The sequence below is a fragment of the Glycine soja genome, chromosome 18 (genome assembly GCF_004193775.1).
Source record: "Glycine soja cultivar W05 chromosome 18, ASM419377v2, whole genome shotgun sequence".
NCBI lineage: Eukaryota > Viridiplantae > Streptophyta > Magnoliopsida > Fabales > Fabaceae > Glycine > Glycine soja.
The window spans coordinates 46,693,669-46,714,151 of NC_041019.1; the positions used below are offsets into that span (position 1 = coordinate 46,693,669).

Here is a 20,483-nt window from a genome sequence, read left to right on the forward strand (position 1 = left end):
CACAGACCGCAAGTGGATTCATGTCTAACCCAATGAATTGAAAGATACCCATGATTTCTAATTTCTAACCAAGGACCTAAAAAAAATATAAGAACTATAAAATGCCTTTTAGCTAGGGTCCACTAAAGACTATTAAGGTCCATTTGATACACAATAAAATACAAGATACCCTAAACAATTAAATCACACAACTTTTTGTTTTGTTTGTAGTTTGGTAATTAATGCACAACCCAAGAAATTTTATACTATATTTGATATGTGTAGGTATTAGACATGACAATGTAAAATTTATTAAAGTATCCTTTATAATGTGAATTTAATTTTGAGTATTATTTTGTTTGATTTTCAACTAAGGCCAAACAAAAATTGATCTATCTACAAAAACGAATTCAATCTTACACTCGACTTTGCCTTCTTTTCCGATTTTTGCCCCTCTAAATATAAAATTTGTTTTGAATATAAATTATGCGAGAACAAGATCTTTCAATTTTACCACTCTAATTTGTAGTGGTTTCCATTGTATCATGAGCATGTCTTAACAATACGAGTTTATTTTTTTTAACATGGTTGATTTTGTTTGTGTACATATATGGTCAGATACCCCTTGGTTATATTGCAAATTAGCACCCCAAGACTTAATACCTCACCATGGCAGGAAAATGCTATAATCACACCTCTTGACTATAGGTTGACATTCCTCATTCATGGTCGGATAACCCTTCATCCGTGGCCAAAACCCCCAGGTCATAGTCATATTCTTGACTATGGTTGACACTCCTCGGTCATGGTTGAATACCCCATCGACCATGGCTAGACAACCTTAGTACTTGGCTAATACCCCTCGACAATAGTCGAAGACTCCTCCAGCCATAGTCCAACATATAGAAAATTATGAATTGATTCACCATCATTACATTGCTTAGTCAAAAGAAAAATCCAATGGAAAATTTGCAAGGTCTCATATTTTTTTCATTTTCCTCTTTTCCTGTGTCGATTTATTGAATAAACAAAAAGGTGTTACTATAAAAAAGGTTTAATTGATGAAAAAAGAAAGACATAGGAGGAGTAATAACGTCCCAAAGAAAGAGAAAATGTGATAAAAATAATTTGACTTTCCAATTTGTAGTGTAAAGTGGACAAAAAGTCACCTTTTAATTTAACAAGTTATAAAATTTTATTTTTGGATAAAATATATTTTTAGTGAAATTTAATTTTAATCTTCAAAAATAAATTTTGATCAATTTGATTCTTCATCTTTACAAAAGTAATATTTTTTTTTCTTTTCACAATGAAAATCGGATTCAAGAAAATATGAAAAAAATCTCTATTAACTAAAATTGAAAGATCAAATTGACCAATGTTAAAGTATTAAGACCAATACCATTTTTTAAATCAAAATATACAAACTAAAAACATATTTAATTTTAGGATAAAATATATTTTCAATCACTGTATTTTTAATCTCTATACTTTAGTTTTGGTTAATTTGATCTTGAACTTTAGAAAATAAATAATTTACATCACTTCTCACGAACAATTTTTACCATGAAGAGAAATAAAAATAATTACTTATGTAAAATTAAAACATATTTTATCCTAAAATTTATTATGTATTTGTATTATTTTTATATTTTTAAATGAACCCTCGTAATTTAGTAAAAGGTAATAATAGCAAAAATATAAGAATCTTTAGAGAAACAAAATTAGAAACATAACTCTTGTAAGCAAAAGGGTTTTTTTTTCTATAACCATAGGGATCTTTTAATTTATTATTTTGTTATCTTTATCTCCAAACTGAATTTGAATGATTTGTTTTAAAAAGTTATTGATAATTAAAAATAATTTTATATTACAATTTAATTTATTTATTAGAAATTTAAAATATAACTTATATCTTAAAAAATGTTTACTTATTATATTTTTTAACTATAATAAAATTTATATTTATATACTTAAAACATTTATTAATTCTAAATTTTAATTATACAAAAAAACATTTTCCTGTAGAAAAGACTAATTTTAAAATATTTATTTGTCAACTCTGTTTATATATAAAAAAAAAACACTTGAATATATTTTCTGTATCGCAGAAAGCAGTTCTGTTCATTGGAGCGCCCCTGCGTCGCGAACGAATGAACGAAGAACACAGAACGACGCAAATCCAAGACTGAAAGTTTCTAGATTCGTCACCTGCGAGTAAGTTTCTTCAATCCATACTTCTTAGTTTTTATTCTCAAATTTCTTCCTCAATCAAACTCCTTACCGTTTGAAAATCCCCTGTTTTATTTTCTTTTAAAAATAGGGTTTAACAGTGTCTCATAACTTTCATTCCTTAATTTGAACCTGTTTGAGCTCAAATACCTCTGATTTTGCTAACGCCAGATTCAATATGCCCCACAAATTCATGGCATTCTTGTATATCGTATTTTAATCCATTTCAGATAATTTGCGTGCCTCTGGGTTCTTTCGGGACTTAGGTATGTCTTTAAATTGATTAAAATCATATATCTCAAGTTTATATAAAGCTTAAGCAGTACACAGGGAATGCTAATAACTTGCTCTCCTTTTTTCCCATTAATTGTTGTCTCTAGATATATGTTTCACTTATTTGTTATTCACCATTTCCTTTATCATACATCTGATTTTTTTTTATTATTATTGATTTGTTAAAGGAGGTGGAGACATATTTTGTGATAACCCTATACCCAATTTGGAGCAGTGGTTTGAAAAGTTTTGGGATTGCGGAAAGAAGTTTGATTGAAACATGCTTCAGATTCGGCTTAGTAAGGCTCCTGCATCAGAAGGGTCGGCAGGGGTGAAGCTGTCGCCGGTTGAGACTGTTACAGTTGCGTGCCCTGACCATCTGGTCCTTGCTGATCTTCCTGTTGCAAAGGGCATTGGTGCGGCCACTACTGCCTCCCTTGTTAAGACTTTGGGCCGTAGGTCCCGCCGCCAGCTTGGCGAGCGAGTCCATTTCTGTGTTCGCTGTGATTTCCCGATTGCCATTTATGGACGCCTGGTAACTACTTATGTGTGGTAGCATGCTTTTCAATTGAGATTTCTGCTTATTAGGTGCCTTTGATCATGATAGGATCTAATCTGTTTGGCTCCAATTTGGAATTTTCGTTTGGGATTTGTTTCAAAAGTGTTTTTTTTTTAAAATATATATATTTTTGGTGTAGTCTTAGCCTGTGTCTTCTTTTAAAAATGTAATGCAAGAAAGAGAAAAGAAAATTATTCAAGAGTATGCTAGCTGAAATACTGAATGGTTATTAAGGGGAAACTCATTTCTTTTTCATATACATGTAATTGTTTTACCAGATCTTTATGTGAATATAAGTTGTATTATATTGCTATGATTCGGGTGGGCTTCTTGTTTTCTTTTCTATATAGGGGTATCATCCACCTCTTAGTACATTCCTATAACGTGCTTTTGGTTTTATTCTTTAGCATTTCTTCATGGCACTCTGGTTATTAATTGATCTCATTGCATTTTTTTCTGGAATCGCTTGAAAATAACCAAAAGATATCTTATAAATGCTGAAATGCATCCAAATACATTTTTTCCTATGTAATATGTTTGCATTTTAGGGTTCTAGATGTAAAACATGCTTTCAGAGGCAGACTTGTTTAGTTACATGGCTGTCATGCTTAAATTTGGATAGTGTCTTTTTCTCACTAAAATTGTGCTATAAAACCAACAGTCTTATCCTACTGGGGGGGTTTACTACATGAATCACACCAACACAATGTTATTGAGGTATTATTCCCCATGATATCCCTTTTAATAATTTCCTCCAATGTCCTTGGTCTCCCTCTACCCCTTTCATAGAGATAAAAAAACATACAATTTACTGCTCTCTTCACTAATGTCTCCAGTAGTTTTCTTTGCACATGTCCAAAGTACATCAACTAATTTTCTGTTATATTTTCCTTGATAGTTGTCGGACATATCAATATCTTCTCGTTTACAATCATTCCGAACTTTGTCCTTTCTTGTGTGGCAATTCATTAATCTTAACATTATCATTTTTGCTACTTTTACTTTTTCCTCTTGTTGCTTCAAAGGCCAACTTTCACTGCCATAAAATATAGCTAGTCATATAGCATTATGATAACACTTTCCTTTGAACTTGGTAGGTACTTTGCAGTCACAAATTACTTTCAATGTCTTTCTCCATTTTATGTTTTAACTACCCAACTTGTATGCTTTGTGTGACATGTTCATTAGTTTCTCCATAATTTTGTAATGTTCATCCAAATACTTAGAAACTTGTGGTATGAGATTTTTTCTAATTTTTACCTCCCTAGTCATTTTAACCACTGAAAATGTGCTAGACTAGAACCAGTTAAATATATCTTTAGGTTTGCTTACAGTAAATTTTATGGTCTTGCAGATCCCTTGTGAGCATGCCTTTTGTCTGGATTGTGCTAGAAGTGATTCAATGTGCTACCTGTAAGGCTATTTCTTATCTTCACACTGTAAATCAAAGAACACCAGTGGCTTTTGGATCATAATGTTTGCTTAGTACTAGCTGTATGTTTTAAATTTTAACTAATTGTCTGGGTTCATATAGGACTTCACTTTGGATCCTAATGTCTGCTTAGTACTTACTATAGGAGTGGTTTCATCCTAACTCAATGTCTTTCTCGTATTAACTAAGTTGAAGTTGTAACGCATATGTCTTTCAATTTTCAAGCAAGAGGTGCATTGTGAATTTATATTTCTAAAGGGCTGCATTAAACCTATTCTTTTTACTTGATTTTCATTGAATTTGATATTACTTTTTAGTTATATGAAAGTCTGATTTTAGAATTAAAAATTCATTCTTAAATATTTGTAAACACCTCTTGCTTACACATCATTTGCACTTAATATGGGGTGGGTGGGTGGGCTTATTTTCATTTGTACATTTATGTGGGGGCAGCTGCACATAATTCAAACTCGGCCAGCTTAAATAGGTTTGGATGATGTGCATGCAAGCAGTTTGTAGCAATACTTTTGGAATAGCAGAGATGCTATAAATATTTACATAAGCATGGAAAAGGTCTCTGAGTGTCTTTATTTATTCATTTTTACTGTTTCCCTTGTGTTTTGGGAACTTGAAGACTGAGGTATGTCTACTGCTAGATAAAACTATTCATGAGCTTTCATCCAACACTGTAAGCTTTTGGGATATTTAGTTAATGACATGGTGTTGCCAACTCTATGACCTTTAGAGTTTGATTCTTACTGCTCCATTATTTGAATAAAAAATTGAATTTTAACACTAGTCAAGGTGGGCTTGTGCATACTTTACACTCCAAGTTCAAAGACTTTTGTGTGAGGAGGTGGCATGTTGGGTATAAAACTGTTCATGTGCTTTTTTTACCCAATGGCTTAAGCTTTCGTGATGGTTGGTTCATAATAGACTTTATTATTGACCCAAGGGGATTTGTTTTTCAATTAATAGCTTCCATATCATGTATAAAAGTTATCTTTCTTGTATAGTATCTGATGTTTATGTAAAAAATGGTTTCCTTGGAACACAGGTGTGATGATCGAATTCAGAAGATTCAAACAATTAAAATGATGGAAGGAATCCTCATTTGTGCGGCTCCTCATTGTCTCAAGTCTTTCTTGAAGAAAGCTGATTTTGAATCTCATATCCAAGACAGCCACGGAAACCTTCTTCGACCCAATGCAGATAAAGAAGATGGAAATGAGTCGGAGGCACAGAGTGTTAGGCAATCAACGGCTTCAGATTCCACTGCTCGCGGTCCCCAAAGACCAGTTTTTTCTCCTGGTTCAAATTCCCAGCAACATGATCTGGAAGACAAATCTCGTAGACAGACACCTAGAGAGCAACCACCTTCAAGGCAAACCCAGCAGCCAAAGCCACCATATTATGGTCAACAACAACACCCTTCAGATACCATGTCTGCCTCTGTTGGTGGTGGACAACAGGGCTTTCATCAACAAATTTTTGACATGCAGCATCCCCCACAAGATCCTTCCCAGTTTGCTGACAGACAACAGGCAGTTGGTCCAGAGGCCCCATTTCCCGAGTATCCAGCAATGCACCCTGCACAACCTTCCAATGTTCCCTTGCTGGTTACTTCAAACCCAATGCTGAACCCACCCATGACATTTGGCTATCCCCCATACCTAAACGAACGAGCTCAGCCATTTTACGGTGCTCCCTATGATATGCCTAGGCAGGACTCAGGTTCTGATATAGGTGGGGACCAGAGTTCATTAGTGGGTTTCCCGCAAGGTGTCCCAAATGGCCCAAATTTTCCAGGAAATTATCCCCAGCCATGGAATTCAGGAATGGGTGGTGTGCCTTTTGAACAAGCACAGGGTGGTATGGTTGTGGATCCAAGGGAGGGCAAAGGTATATTGGCACCACAGCCCATGCCCCTCCCACCGCCACCTCCACCTCCATCCCACATGTCATATGGGAAACAGAACTACTATTCTGGGGAGCTTGGGCATGATGGTCAGAGTTATGGGGCGTGGCAGCATGATACCCGTGATAGCTTTGGTAGCCAAGGCTAGTAAGGCTTCCAATCTTTACTTTCTTGGATTAGGTTTGGTTACTGTTCAGGATGTTTCTGCAACCATATTTGTCTCATGCATCATTCAAATTGCTAAACAGCGATTAGACTATTTACTTTTGGGCCAATTTGTATTTTGTATATTTTAATCGAATTTTGAGTTTTTCCATTATCATTTACCAAAGGTAATGAAAAGTTTTATGTCTTGTTTGGTAGTAGAATCACAATATAAGATAATAGGAATCGGAACCAAGAGAATATTCGGTACATTAATTATTTTCTTCATTGAATTATTATTAAAACAATATTTTATTAGTTAAATTAGCTTTTATGAAAGTTTTAAATTAAAGGTTTCAAACTTTGGAATTGGATATTTATATTTTTTAAATTATTAGTAAAATATTAACATTTCATTAAGAACTAAGAAGTTTCAGTTCAAATGAAATTGAATTAGCAGACCACCGTACCTAGCAACGTATTTTGACTTTCATTAACTTTATCTTCCCCGGTTCAGGTTTTTATCTTAGCTTCCGTTTAAGAAACCCTTGCGCAATGTAAACACTCAACCATATTAGTAATACATATCTTTTTTATAGTTTTAAATATTTTCGTTTAGTTTATTTCTTAATTTTAATTAAATTAATTTTGTAGAGATTATAACTTTAAATATTTTTCCTTTTTTTTTTACTTCTGAAATGTTTTTTCCTGAAAATTTCCCTAAATTATATCGTTATATGTTCTAAAATTTAAAAACATTGTTACAATACATAAATATTTGCTGACTATAATAGAGAACACGATCTGTGTTGCTAATAAATTCAATTTAGTCCGACTAGGAGAGATATGTCACATGTATCTGTCCGTATTTCTATTACATTATCATATTAAACTTTTTATATTGAAATATTATGTCTTATTACATGCAAATTGATGTGCATATTGAAATAATGTGTCAGTTTAATATGTTTTGTAATGTATACATAATTTTACTTTTTATCTCTTTATTTATTATAATAATATGACAAATTAATATATTATATTTATAAATATATATCTATTTATACAAAGTTGATAAAACTATTTATGGTACATATTTAATAAATGTATATGTTAAATATTGAAATGGTAACATCATTATGTCACATGTTAAAAAATTTTCTTATTTTGATATCTAATTATCTTTGCTCTAAGGGTATATATACTTTAATTTTAAAGATTTTTTATATATATTTCAAAGTAAGATATGTGGTGACAAAAAAATAAGAAAAATAGATAAATATAGAAATTAAATATAAAAAAAATGTGTAGAAAGTAAGGACTAGCTGACCATTTTTTCTAATTCTAATTGCATAACAAAAAAATCATTCAAACCATGTTTCATTTTATAGTTTTCTAGTTTGATATCATTTTTTAAACATTTGTACCCAAAATTATAAAAATATGTAATGGTATTTGTTTTTCCGCTAGCATTTGATAAATAATAAAAAATTCTAGGACAATGAAAAATAATTAATTAATATTTTTTATTTATTTTTTTAGAAGAAAAAGATTAAGGATAGTATTATGTTGAAGCATTATAAGAACACACTAGCTTAAAGATATTAAAATTCATGTTTTTTTTTTTTGTAACAGAACATTGATATTTTAATGGGTTACATAAATTGATTTCATAAGCTTCCCGCAAAAGAAAATTTCATCTAAAACACCTTACAAAAATTTAATAAAACTATTTTCTAACATTATCAACTATCAATTAAGTCATTTCTTCATAATTTGATGTTCATGATCCAAATATAACATTCAACAATTTTTTTTCATCCAACTACAAATCCTAAAATCAATTTTAATATAAAGTTGTACAACTGAATACTATAAACATGATATGATCAAAGACAAAAAGAGAGATAAATATCATCTTGTTCTTCACAATTATGTTACTTTCTTCTTTTTCCTTTCCTATAGGCTCATGTCAAGCAAACTTCAAATACATTAACTACACACAAAAATTAGAGAAAGAAAATCCGAGCAGTAAAAAATAAAAGGAAATTAATAAAAGGCAAAATTAATTTGAAATGTAAATAAAAATAACACATAAGACAAAAAGAAGTATATAAAATATAAGAGGTTTTCTCACTTTGCTTATCCCCTTTTTTTTATATTCTCTCTTCATATCAAAGACTTTGACAACACAACACCACACATGTTTTCACCATCATTGAATATTAGAAAAATATATATTCTTGTGGCTTTCGATTCCTAAAGGCACAAAAATAATTAAAAAAACCTTATAGTATAAATGAGATAAGGGAAAAAATATTATATTTTTTCTTCTTTGTCTATAAAAATACTTAGAAGAAACAATAAAGTAAGAAAATATAGAAGAAGAAAATAATTAAAAAGTCTATAAAATGTAAAATATTTTTTTACTATGTTATCCCATTTCTTCTCATTTTTTCTCTTCATATCAAAGAGTCTTTATCAATACAACACCATACATCTTTTTACCTCCTCGAACATTAAAAAATTATATACTCTCATGACTTTTGATCCCTAAAGACACAAAGATAATAAAAATGTAATTAAAAAAAATTATAGCATGTGAATGAGATAAGGTAAAAATCATTAGATTTTTTCTTCTTAACCTATGAAAACACTTAAGAAGAAACAATAAAGTAATAAAATAAAAATAAAGCACAAGTAGAAAATTAAAAAGTCTATAAAATATGAGAGGATTATTTAGTTACTTTGTATCTTCTAATTTCTCTCCTTAGATTAAAGAGTCTTTTGCCAACATAGTACCATACATTTTTTTCACCATCCTGAAATATTAAAAAATTATATATTCTCATGACTTCCTTTCCTTAAAGATACAAAGATAATTTTTTTTAAGAAAAAAAACTTATAGTAAGTGAATGAGATAAAGAAAAATCATTTGATATAAAATGATTGATATTATTACTTGCATACATATGAAATTATTGGAGAATTTGACCACAAATGTGACACTTGAAAAACTCAAAAAATAATTAATCAATAACATGTTTCTTTTGCTAAAAAAGAAAGAAGAAAAAGAAGAAGAAGAGGATCAAGAAAAAGACTTTGAATGTTTTGGATTCAAGACAACGTATTGTTGCAGAAATTACAACCACATCTTTCCTATGTTGTATGTGATGTTCAATTCCATCCTTCCAAATGTAATCAAAATGAATTTTTGAACATCATATAAACAAAATTTATACCCGACAGAACTACACAAAAAAGAGAAAGTTAAAGAAGGAGAAGAGGAAAAAAAAGTAGATAAAAAGAAAGATGTTACATGTATAAACTTGAAGTAATAAAAGAAATTATAAAATGGGAACATGGTATATTCAATTTGAGCATTGTTATTAGTTTGAAGAAAGCATATGTTCGAGAAAAAAAAAGTATGTTACATTAAAGGTTGGGCATGTGTTAAAGTATGTCGTTAAAGGGAGTGAACATAGTGATAATGATAATACAATTAATGGTGGTAATAGTGATGATAATGACAACAATAAGGATGGTGGTTAGATAGAAGGGAGACAGAAAGCCACTATGATATCTTATGATCTTTTAACTCAACTCCCTCTTACTAAACTAATATGTAATAAGATATCTAACGATATAAGTAACTCAAATTATATTAATGTACCAAACCATTGATAAGAATAAAATAAAGTAGTTATTTTACTTTATCATATAATATCATGAAACTGAAGAAGTTAAAATATATTCTATTAAAAGAAGAACACAATCGTCCAACAATATATCATTTATTATATAATAACATTACTTGTTTATTTAGTAATTACTTCAAAAATTAAATTTAGAGTCATTTTTAATTCAATCACAATTTAAAATTCTTCAACCACATTACATAAAATAAATAAACCCTAAAATTTAATCATACATATGCCAACCCAAAATTTCCAATCTCTCATGTGTATTGTAACATGTTCTGTTGTGTGACTTGTAAGTGCATTCCTATGTTTAATGTTAATGCTAGTGTGCTGTTTTGTTTTGTTACATAGAATTTGTGTTGTGTGTGATGTGCAGAAAGAGAAGTCTGTGTAGCTGTAGCTTAACGGCTAAACCCAAAAAAGCTGGCTCATCAGTGTGAGTTGTGACACACATAGCATAAGCATAGCATAAGAAGTACCACCTCCATCACTTTGGTGTTTGGCTTTTTCCTTGTTTGAACAACAAAACCCCAATCTCTTTCCTTTGTTTTCTATTCCCTACGGCAAACAACAAGAACTACTCCTTTTTTTCCTTTCTTATTCTCTTCTCTTTCATTGACAATCTCCATGAAGCTCTTTCAGTCAAACACACCCTTAGTTATATTGCATCCTCTTTCGCCGTGAGAATTAGATTGCACTTACTCCTCTCTCTCCCTCTTGTCCTCGATGTAATTTGTCTCTACATAAAACAATTGTCTCTTAGAATCAAATTAGGTTGATTGATTGGATTCCAATATTTGGTATCAGAGCCCCCATACTTGATTCATGTATGACGTTTGGACAACATTCACACATTAGATACAGTATTTTTTAGGAAACAAATAAGATTATCACATTATTACAATAGAATGAACAATGATATAAAAGGTGATTGATAACATCAAATTAATATAACAATTGTATAGTAGAGTATATTGCGTGATTGGCAATATGGATATGTTACATGAAAATGATTTTGTAATGTTATTTACATGCTATGACAAATTCACAAGTAGTAAATGATACTTGGTAACAATAAATCAATATAACACATATAGAGCAACACTGCAAGACGGTGCAGGCATAGCAATTTGATGTGTTAATAGGTTATGCATTTTATGAGTATCATGTACATATTTCATGTGGAATAATAGGTATAAATTTAAATGCACCTCTCATTTAAACTTTGTGTTTGTTCTTACTTTTAGAGGCCGCTGCAATAAATTTATAACAATCATGGGCTTCTAAAATTTAAAATAAATAAAGTTAAAATAATTTACTCTAGAAATGTTTTAATTTTGGATTTGGTGCATAAATGATCAAAATTTAGCTATGGTATATCATTTTAATTTTTTAGCATTTAAATGAGCTAAATGAAAGTTACCAAAGTGACCTCCCTCTTGTGTAGATTGTTCATGAGAAATGTTAACGTGTGTGATTATTTATATGAATGGTGATTGACCCAAATGAAAGTTACCATTTAACTAATTTACATACACATTTGTGATGTTAAACATGTGATAATTATGAAGTTTTTGCATGTGAATGATAAGTCACATCAAAAGATGAGTTTATTATTTGATATGCTTTTATTAAATGTTTGAACATTACAACAAGGATATCACTAGTAATTAATATCATTGTCTAAAGACTTGATATTAATGGTGCAATAGATATCTTGAGATGGGATATATCATTATTTAAATGCATTGATGACTGTTATGTGAGCTTATTGTATTATTTGTTTTGATCTTTTCAGTTGTTGCTACTATATCTGCTAATCTGAATTCGATTCCAGGTCTTAATGGTACAAATTTTAAGGACTAGAAAGAGAACATGCAAATTGTTCTTGGCTGCATGGATCTAGACATTACATTAGGATTGAGAAACCCCCTTCTCCTACGAATTCCAGTACCTCTGACCAGAGGAAACTTCATGAGAGGTGAGATCACTCAAATTGCATGAGTCTTATGATCATTAAGCATGACATTCCTGAGGTCTTTAGGGGCACTGTTTCAGATTATATAACTAGTGCCAAAGAATTCCTTGTTGAAATTGAAAAGCGCTTTGCAAAAAGCGATGAGGCAAAAACAAGTACTCTCCTTCAGAACTTGATTTCCATGAATTATCAAGGTAAAGAAAATGTCAGGGAATACATTATGGGAATGTCAAATATTGCTTCAAAATTAAGAGCACTAAAGCTTGAGCTGTGAAGAGTTACTTAATCATTTAGTGTTAATTTCTCTACCTTTGATTGAAGCAAGAAATGACTGAAAGTGCCCATGTTGTGAGTATCTCTAAAGACAAGGGTAAAAGGAAAAGAATCGAGGAGCCCAAGAATGAAATAAGCCTGAACATGTAAAGAAGAAATGTACCAAATATCATGCCTGGAGTGCAAAGAAAGGTATGTTTGTTACTTTGGTATGTTCTGAGGTCAATTTAGCTTTAGTACCTAGAAACACTTGGTGGTTAGATTTTGGTGCCACTACTAATATCAGTGTTTCAATGCAAGGTTGCCTAAGCTATCAAAAGCCAATTGATTCTAAAAGATGGATCTATGTTGGAGATGGTAAATCGGTGGAGGTGGAAGCTATAGGACATTTATTATTATTATTATGTACTGGTTTTATTTAGATTTGAAAGACACTTTTGTTGTACTATCATTTAGACAGAATTTGGTTTCATTATCTTATTTGGACAAATTGAGTTATTTGTGTTCATTTGGAAACAATGTATTCAGGTTGTCTTTTAATTCAGATATTGTTGGAACTGGTTCACTCTCGGTTAATGATAATCTATATTTACTTGATATTGTACCTTCCTGTGATGAATCCTTTAATGCAAAATTATGTGGTACTAAGCGTAGAATCGATAATACAAACTCAAAAGCATTATGGCATAAGCGCTTAGGTCACATTTCTAAGAACAGAATTGAATGACATGCGTCAAACGAAATCCTGGATTCCATTGATTTCACAAGATTTGATGTTTGTGTTAAATGCATTAAAGGTAAACAAACCAAAAGCAAGAAATTAGGTACATATAGGGCAACAAACATCTTGGAATTGATACATACGGACATTTATGGGCCATTTCATACACCTTCATGGAATGGTAAACAATATTTTATATCATTCATAGACGATTACTCCATATATGCATACTTGTTTCTTATACATGAAAAGTCACAATCTATGGATGTGTTCAAAACATTTAAAGTTGAAGTTGAAAATCAACTCAACAAGAAAATCAAGAGTGTCAGATCTGACCGTGGTGGTGAATACTATGGCAGATATGATGGTTTAAGTGAACAACATCTGGGGCCTTTTGCCAGGTACCTAGAGGAATATGGAATCGTCCCACTCACCTAACATGAATGGTGGGGTTGAAAGATGAAATAGAACTCTTAAGGATATGGTAAGAAGCATGATTTGTTATTCTAATTTACCAGAGTCACTCTGGGGAGAGTCACTAAAGATTGTAACTTACATTCTAAATAGAGTGTCAACCAAGGAAGCTGCTAAAATACCTTATGAGCTTTGGGTTGGGCGAAAACCTAGTCTGAAACATTTTCATGTATGGGGATGTCCAGCTGAGGCAAGGCCTTATGAGCCAAATGAAAGGAAATTGGACTCCCAAACAGTGAGAAGCTACTTTATTGGTTATTCTGAAAGATCCATGGGCTATAAATTTTATGACCCCAAATAAAAGACAATTTTTGAGACGGGAACCGCTACATTCTTTGAGGATATTGAGTTTGGGGAGAAGAATAAGATTAGAGACTTTGTCTTAGAGGAAGAATCAATAACAATTTTGGAACTGATTCATACATTTGCTTTTGATAAAGCAAATTTGGAACCTCTACAAGATACTGTTATTGAATCTCCCACTCAAGATAATTTGGTTGTTCATGAAGAACAAACTCAAGATCCTCAAGAACCTGTGCTTCATAAGCCAATACCTTTGCAGAGATCTACAAGAGAAAGAAGAAATGTTATTCTAGATGATTAGGTGGTATTTCTCCAGGATCATGAGGAAAATAATGGTATGATGGAAGATGATCCAATCAACTTCCATCAAGCCATGCAAGATTCTAACTTAGAAAAGTGAATTGAAGCAATGAACGATGAGTATAAGTCCATGCAAGACAACAAGGTTTGCGAACTTGCCCCATTACCAAAAGGTTGCAAATGGATATTTAAGACCAAATGAGATTCCAAAGGTAATATGGATAGGTATAAGGCTCGTCTTGTGGCAAGGGGCTATACCCAAAAGGAAGGGATTGACTTTAAAGAGACATTCTCTCCAGTTTCATCGAAAGACTCTTTTAGGATAATCATGGCTCTTATTGCACATTATGATTTGGAGCTTCATCAAATGGATGTCAAGATGACATTTTTAAATGGCAACATTGATGAAACAATTTATATGGTGCGACCAGGAAACTTTGTGTCAGGAGACCCAAAGAATATGGTTTGCAAACTCACAAAATCCATTTATGGGCTAAAACAGACATCTCGTCAATGGTACCACAAATTTCATCAAGTGATTCTCTCATTTGGTTTCGAGATGAATCTTGTTGATGATTGTGTGTATCACAAATTCAATGGGAGCAAGTACATTTTCCTTTGCTTGCCATTAATGATATAGGCATGTTGCACGAAAATAAGAGATTTCTATCAAGAAACTTAAAAATGAAAGATCTTGGTGACGCCTCCTTTGTATTAGGAATTCAGATACATCGAGATTGATCTCGAGTATTCTAGGATTATCACAAAGGAGCTATATCAAAAAGGTACTTAAAAGGTTTGACATGCATGAATATAAATTTGGGGATACTCTAGTTGCTAAGGGAGACAAGTTTAGTCTCAAACAGTGCCTAAAAGGAATTTGGAAATTCAGGAAATGTAGAAGATTCACTATGCATCAGTTGTAGGGAGTTTGATGTATGCCCAAGTATATAAGCTTCCAGATATAGCATACATAGTTAGGGTATTAGGCAGATATTTAAGCAATCCAAGAATGGATCATTGGAAAGAAACCAAAAGAGTTATGAGGTATTTGAAGAGAACAAAGTATTATATGCTCACATACAAGAGGTCAGGTCAGTTGGAGATCACTGGGTATTCTGACTTAGATTTTGCAGAATACCTAGATAGTTTGAGATCCACTTCAGGTTACATTTTCATGTTAGTCGGTGGTGCGGTTTCTTGGCGCAGTGCCAGGCAAACCCTTACTACTTCATCCACTATGGCGACAAAATTTGTGGCATGCTATGAGGCATCAAATCATGGAATATGATTGAGAAATTTTGTCACAGGTTTTCAAATTGTGGAATGAATTGAAAGACCACTTAAGTTATATTGCGACAATAAATCAGTTGTATTGTATTCTAACAACAATAGGAGCTCAACCATGTCGAAGCATATTGACATCAAGTTCCTAGTTGTTAAGGAAAGTGTACAGAGTGGACAAATTTTCATAGAACACTTAGGGACAAACTCTATGATAGCAAATCCTCTTACTAAGGGACTTCCACTCGAGGTTTTTCATGAGCATGTTGCTCACATGAGTGTTTTACGGTTCTAAGAATCTTTGATTTAGCGGGAGTTAGTCATTTTCATGTATTTTATGTTCTGTTAGATTTTATGTATGCATACATTGACTTATGGATATATTTGGTTATATACATATGTTTTATTATTCAGTTATTACATTTTCTACATTAAGGTTATTAAATAATTTCATTGAGGTAAAGTAGGACCAGTTGAAAATAGACGTGTACAAACCACCTTCATTATTAAATGTTATATGTTAATTTATATTTGTTAGAAACAAATTAATTGTACTTTAATTTATTGCCTAATATAATATCTTACACTATCTTCACGTATGTTAAAAATACACAAAAGCGGAATATTTTGAAGAAGGGTATAACTTAGACCTAACATACTTATTTATGTTATTATCCAATTAAAATCCTTATTTCATCTAAATAATCATTGTCAATTATATCAAGAAGAAAATTAAGGTTTTAAATTTCTGTCATAATCACACTTTGATCACATTTATAGATACCGCTAAAAATTCAATCAATAATGGAGACCGTAAAAATCTTTGGTTTTACAGCTAAAACCTTTGAATACCCTAAAAGTCATGGTGACTTCTTTAAAACCATGTTTAAAACAGATATATGATTTTTTTTTTCACAGTAAGAATGTGTTGTTTCATTATTGAAATAATGTCTTATTACATATAAATTGATGTGCATATTTGAAATAATATATCTTTAATATGTTTTGTAATGTATACATAATTTTATTTTTTTATATCTTTTTATTTGTTATGATAACATGATCACTGCTAGAAAAAGAGGGTTCTACATCGGTGGAATTGACATTTCTACGACAGTGGACACATGTCTTTAAAGCTAATGTCGTAGTAGAGGGTGGATGTTTCTACATCGGTCGTAAAAGGACCGTCTTAGAAACACGTGACAAACGAAGTCGTGCCTTGGCTCAAAAATGACTTTGTTTGTCACGTGTTCTACGACGGTCATTTTACAAACGATGTAGTTAGTCACGTGTACTACAACGGTCCTTTTACGACCGATGTAAAAAGCTTTGTTAAGCACCAAATGATATCACCACCTATGATGTTTACAATACAAACATAATAGCATAAAAACTACTACAATGCAATGATAAAACACATAATAGTTTTCAAGCTTTGTTAACATATAAATCATATTATACATATAATGTATAAAATCAAACTCTCAGATAAATATTTTTTATTAAATTAATAATAACAATTTACACTTCACTCACAGAAATGAACAACTTACCTAAAACTATAATAACAATTAAATTATTATAGTTAAATTAATGTTTTTTAATATATTATTATTATAAGTTAATATAAATAGAAATTTTCTTACTGTATGCTTATGAAATTGGTAAATGCACAATTTCTCAAGCCAAGCTCTAGACTATTTTCATTGGCTTTAAGGGATTTCATAAGCTGCAACAAGTTATTTCATCAAGTATTTAAATTTTGGCATTGAAAAAACATTATTATTGTGATTACAATTAATAAAAGTAGAGGATTGATGCATAGTTTATTACACATTTAACATAAAATAATTAGTACAATAAATATTATTTAAGTAGTTATAATTAATTTTTATTAAGTAGCTTGTATTTTCTCAATCCTCTAATTCTTGTCTATGCAATTTTATTTGAAATACACAATGTTGTAGTATAAGAAAGCATAAAAAAAAAACGTAATCAATACATGTAGCAGGGTTTGCACACCAGTCATATAAGATACAATTTTATTATTTTTCTTAGTTTATTAGTTTCAACACAAACTCCTTAGATTCAATCATTACAGATTTTGGACCCTGGCCTGACATTATTGAAATTATTTTAATGAGTTGGGCTTGGTATATCTTGTTTCATTTAGCCTTGGTATAAGCCACTTTAGCTGTGTGCTCTGTTTGACACACCCAAATTACTCAAGAAGTTTCAGTCCAAGATAAAATACTTGAAACTAAGGTTAAATCACTAAGTATATAGGCATTTAAACTACAATCAGGAGATGAAGAAGTCAGTCTAATTTAAATTATATAATACTGTTATGTCACAGAAAAAAGAAACTGTGTACAAAATGGAACTTCTTACTCGAGGCTGTTGGTTTGAGTGTTTCTAAGAAAATGTCTTTTTAATTAAAAATATATAATAAGAACTATGTATTTAAACCATTAAACCATATATGTATATAGCTTTTTAAGTGATTACGTGATGACTAGCTAACTTGTAAATTGATCATTCATGTATGGTTGTATGGTCTATATATACACATAGGGGGCAAATTAAGTGAAAATTATAAACAAGCAGGCCCTCAAGTCACATACCATAACCTATGCATTGCAAGGAAGTTCACAAAGAAATATTAACTTTTAAGGCTTAATGTCTCTGCAATAGAACTATGAAGCAGCCAGTCAACCACTACTATACCACAAATTGACTGTTGGAGAAAGAAAATATAATAGGAGGAATATAGAGCAAATAGGGAGAAGGTAAATCGGATCCAAATATATTTACCGACCACTTGAGATTTAAACTAATTTCATATACAAGAACTTATATTTCAGCTAAATCATCAACAAACTATTCCAAGTTGATAACCTAATACAAAACAGAAAGACCATGTAACAGAGCTACTGCTTTTAGCTTCTATACACAAGTATAGTTTCACTTCAAGTGAAATTTTATTACTGCACTGTTCTAATCATAAATAATAGTTTCCTAGAAAGAACTTACATGATCTCTGTGTAACGAAGTCTCCATGCAGGAAAACCAAGATGGCTCCTCACAGGTCCATAAACCAATAAAAGGCCAGGCTCAGGACCTTTGCTACCTGATAATAATGATAACTGATAAGTACTTTCTTGTAAAAGACAATCAACTCTTAAACTATTAGTAGGTTTAGAAAGTAAACATACCAACAATTTGCAATGCTTCATTCAATTGAGGTTCTAAAAGGATTTGAAGATCTAGTTCTCCACCCAATTTATGTTGCTTCAAGTTTCCCACAAAAATCAAGTTAGCTGCTTTGGCCACTGCCTCTCTCCCATCCGCATGAGAAAGAAATTTTAAAGTCATGTGATCTGGATCATGGAGTGCGACAACTTCATTAACTTCCTGCACTGAGTTAATGCTGATGGCCTTATCTTTCTCTTCCTCTGTGAATGAAGTGAAGGACACCATTGCTGTATCAAAACCAAACTCAGTTAAAAATGCCTTCTGTTGTAGGCTGCAATACATAAACATTAAAGTAGCCAAATTTACCTTTGAGTCGTTGAGCAGATTTACAATCAGGATTCAAAAGCTGAAAATAGTACATGTACCTAATAAGTACCTCTATTTGCCTCTCAAGTGTTTGATATATAAATATAAATTCACCCATAACTAAAAATGCTTTATCTCAAGAAAATGACCCTTACATGGATAACCTTCCCATCTTGGACAAACACAAAATCCAGCTCTCCATGATCTATGATAAAGCTTATAGCACCTGGCCCTGTGTTTGGTATTTTTATTCGGAACAATGAGTGTTGTGTTAAAGGTAAAAATGAAGAAAAAAAAAATACTGTGACTTGATCATTTGTAGTCATAGCTCCTAATTGTTGAAAAAACAGAGGAAACAAAGAAAAAGGGGGTTTCTCCACGGATCAAAAGCGTGAGAAAGCAAAACACGCAAACCAAAAAGAAATCATCACTATCACCTTACTTCGGATCCACCGAAGAACCAACCCCAACCAAATCCCCAAATTCTGAGCACGGAATGCATCGTAATTGAAGCAAATTCCACTCGCGCAGATCAAAACCACAACCCCTAACATGAAAACCCATCCACTCGGTGGCAACCCAACCCTCCCCACCAAAACGACAATCAAAATTGACACCATTCGCCAAAACAAAAAAAAAGGAACAAAAATCAAGCAAGTAAATAAGAGAAAGCAAAAAACGACACGCGAAATTGAAAACGCGCGAGTCATTAATGGCAGCGTGGGGGGAGTTGTAGAATGAGGGGTAAGGGAACGTACGTCAATGGGAGCAAGAGTCATGATAGTCATGGCGATTGCGCAATTGACCTCCGTGGTGTTGCTAATGGAGAAGCGAGGAGAGAGAAAGCAGAATGAGGAAGGAGATGAGGGGACGCGAAACGACGGCACCGCGCTAGAGGTTTAAATTAAACCTAATAAGGAGGGATGCAAAGGAGGGATGCAAAGGAGGGGCGCGAGTGACAGAAACCTAGCACCAACAATACAAAGACGGTCGTCAGGGCAAGACCGTCTTTGTATCAAAATAAAAAATTTCATCAACGACGGGTTTGGAGAGACGTCTTCGTTTCATTCAAGTTAATTACAAAAATGTCACTATTGCACTTTCTAAGACGGTCCTTTATAACCGCCTTAGAATCAGTGACGTAAAAGGCTCAATTTTTAGTAGTGGATAAACTAATATAATATATTTGTAAATATATGTTTATTTATGCACAATTGACCAAATCATTTATGGTACATATTTAAATATCATTTTATTTGATAAATGCATTTGTGAAATATTGAAATGGTAACATTATTATGTCACATGTTGAATTTTTCTTCTTATTTTGAGCTTTAATTATCTTTTCTCT

General features: G+C 31.9%; 2 protein-coding genes across 4 annotated transcripts; one reads left to right on the forward strand and one right to left on the reverse strand.

Moving 5' to 3' along the window:
- Positions 1-2,080: 2,080 nt before the first annotated feature.
- On the forward strand, positions 2,081-6,729 carry LOC114396748 (E3 ubiquitin-protein ligase HAKAI homolog). Of its 3 annotated transcripts, none has more exons than XM_028358891.1 (5): positions 2,081-2,196; positions 2,383-2,477; positions 2,673-3,019; positions 4,398-4,456; positions 5,533-6,729. In XM_028358891.1, the coding sequence occupies exons 3-5, from the start codon at positions 2,765-2,767 to the stop codon at positions 6,539-6,541; spliced, it is 1,323 nt and encodes a 440-aa protein (XP_028214692.1). In that variant the 5' UTR covers positions 2,081-2,196; positions 2,383-2,477; positions 2,673-2,764; the 3' UTR covers positions 6,542-6,729. The 3 variants fall into 3 exon arrangements, with proteins under 3 accessions (XP_028214692.1, XP_028214693.1, XP_028214691.1); XM_028358892.1 differs by having other exon boundaries at positions 2,442-2,477; XM_028358890.1 differs by lacking the exon at positions 2,383-2,477.
- An 11,799-nt stretch (positions 6,730-18,528) lies between these two features.
- Positions 18,529-19,696, reverse strand: LOC114397330. The gene is made up of 3 exons (XM_028359396.1): positions 19,575-19,696; positions 18,787-19,097; positions 18,529-18,701 (listed from the first exon to the last, which is right to left on the reverse strand). Exons 1-3 carry the CDS (start codon positions 19,694-19,696, stop codon positions 18,601-18,603), a joined length of 534 nt encoding a protein of 177 aa, XP_028215197.1. The 3' UTR covers positions 18,529-18,600.
- Positions 19,697-20,483: the final 787 nt, after the last annotated feature.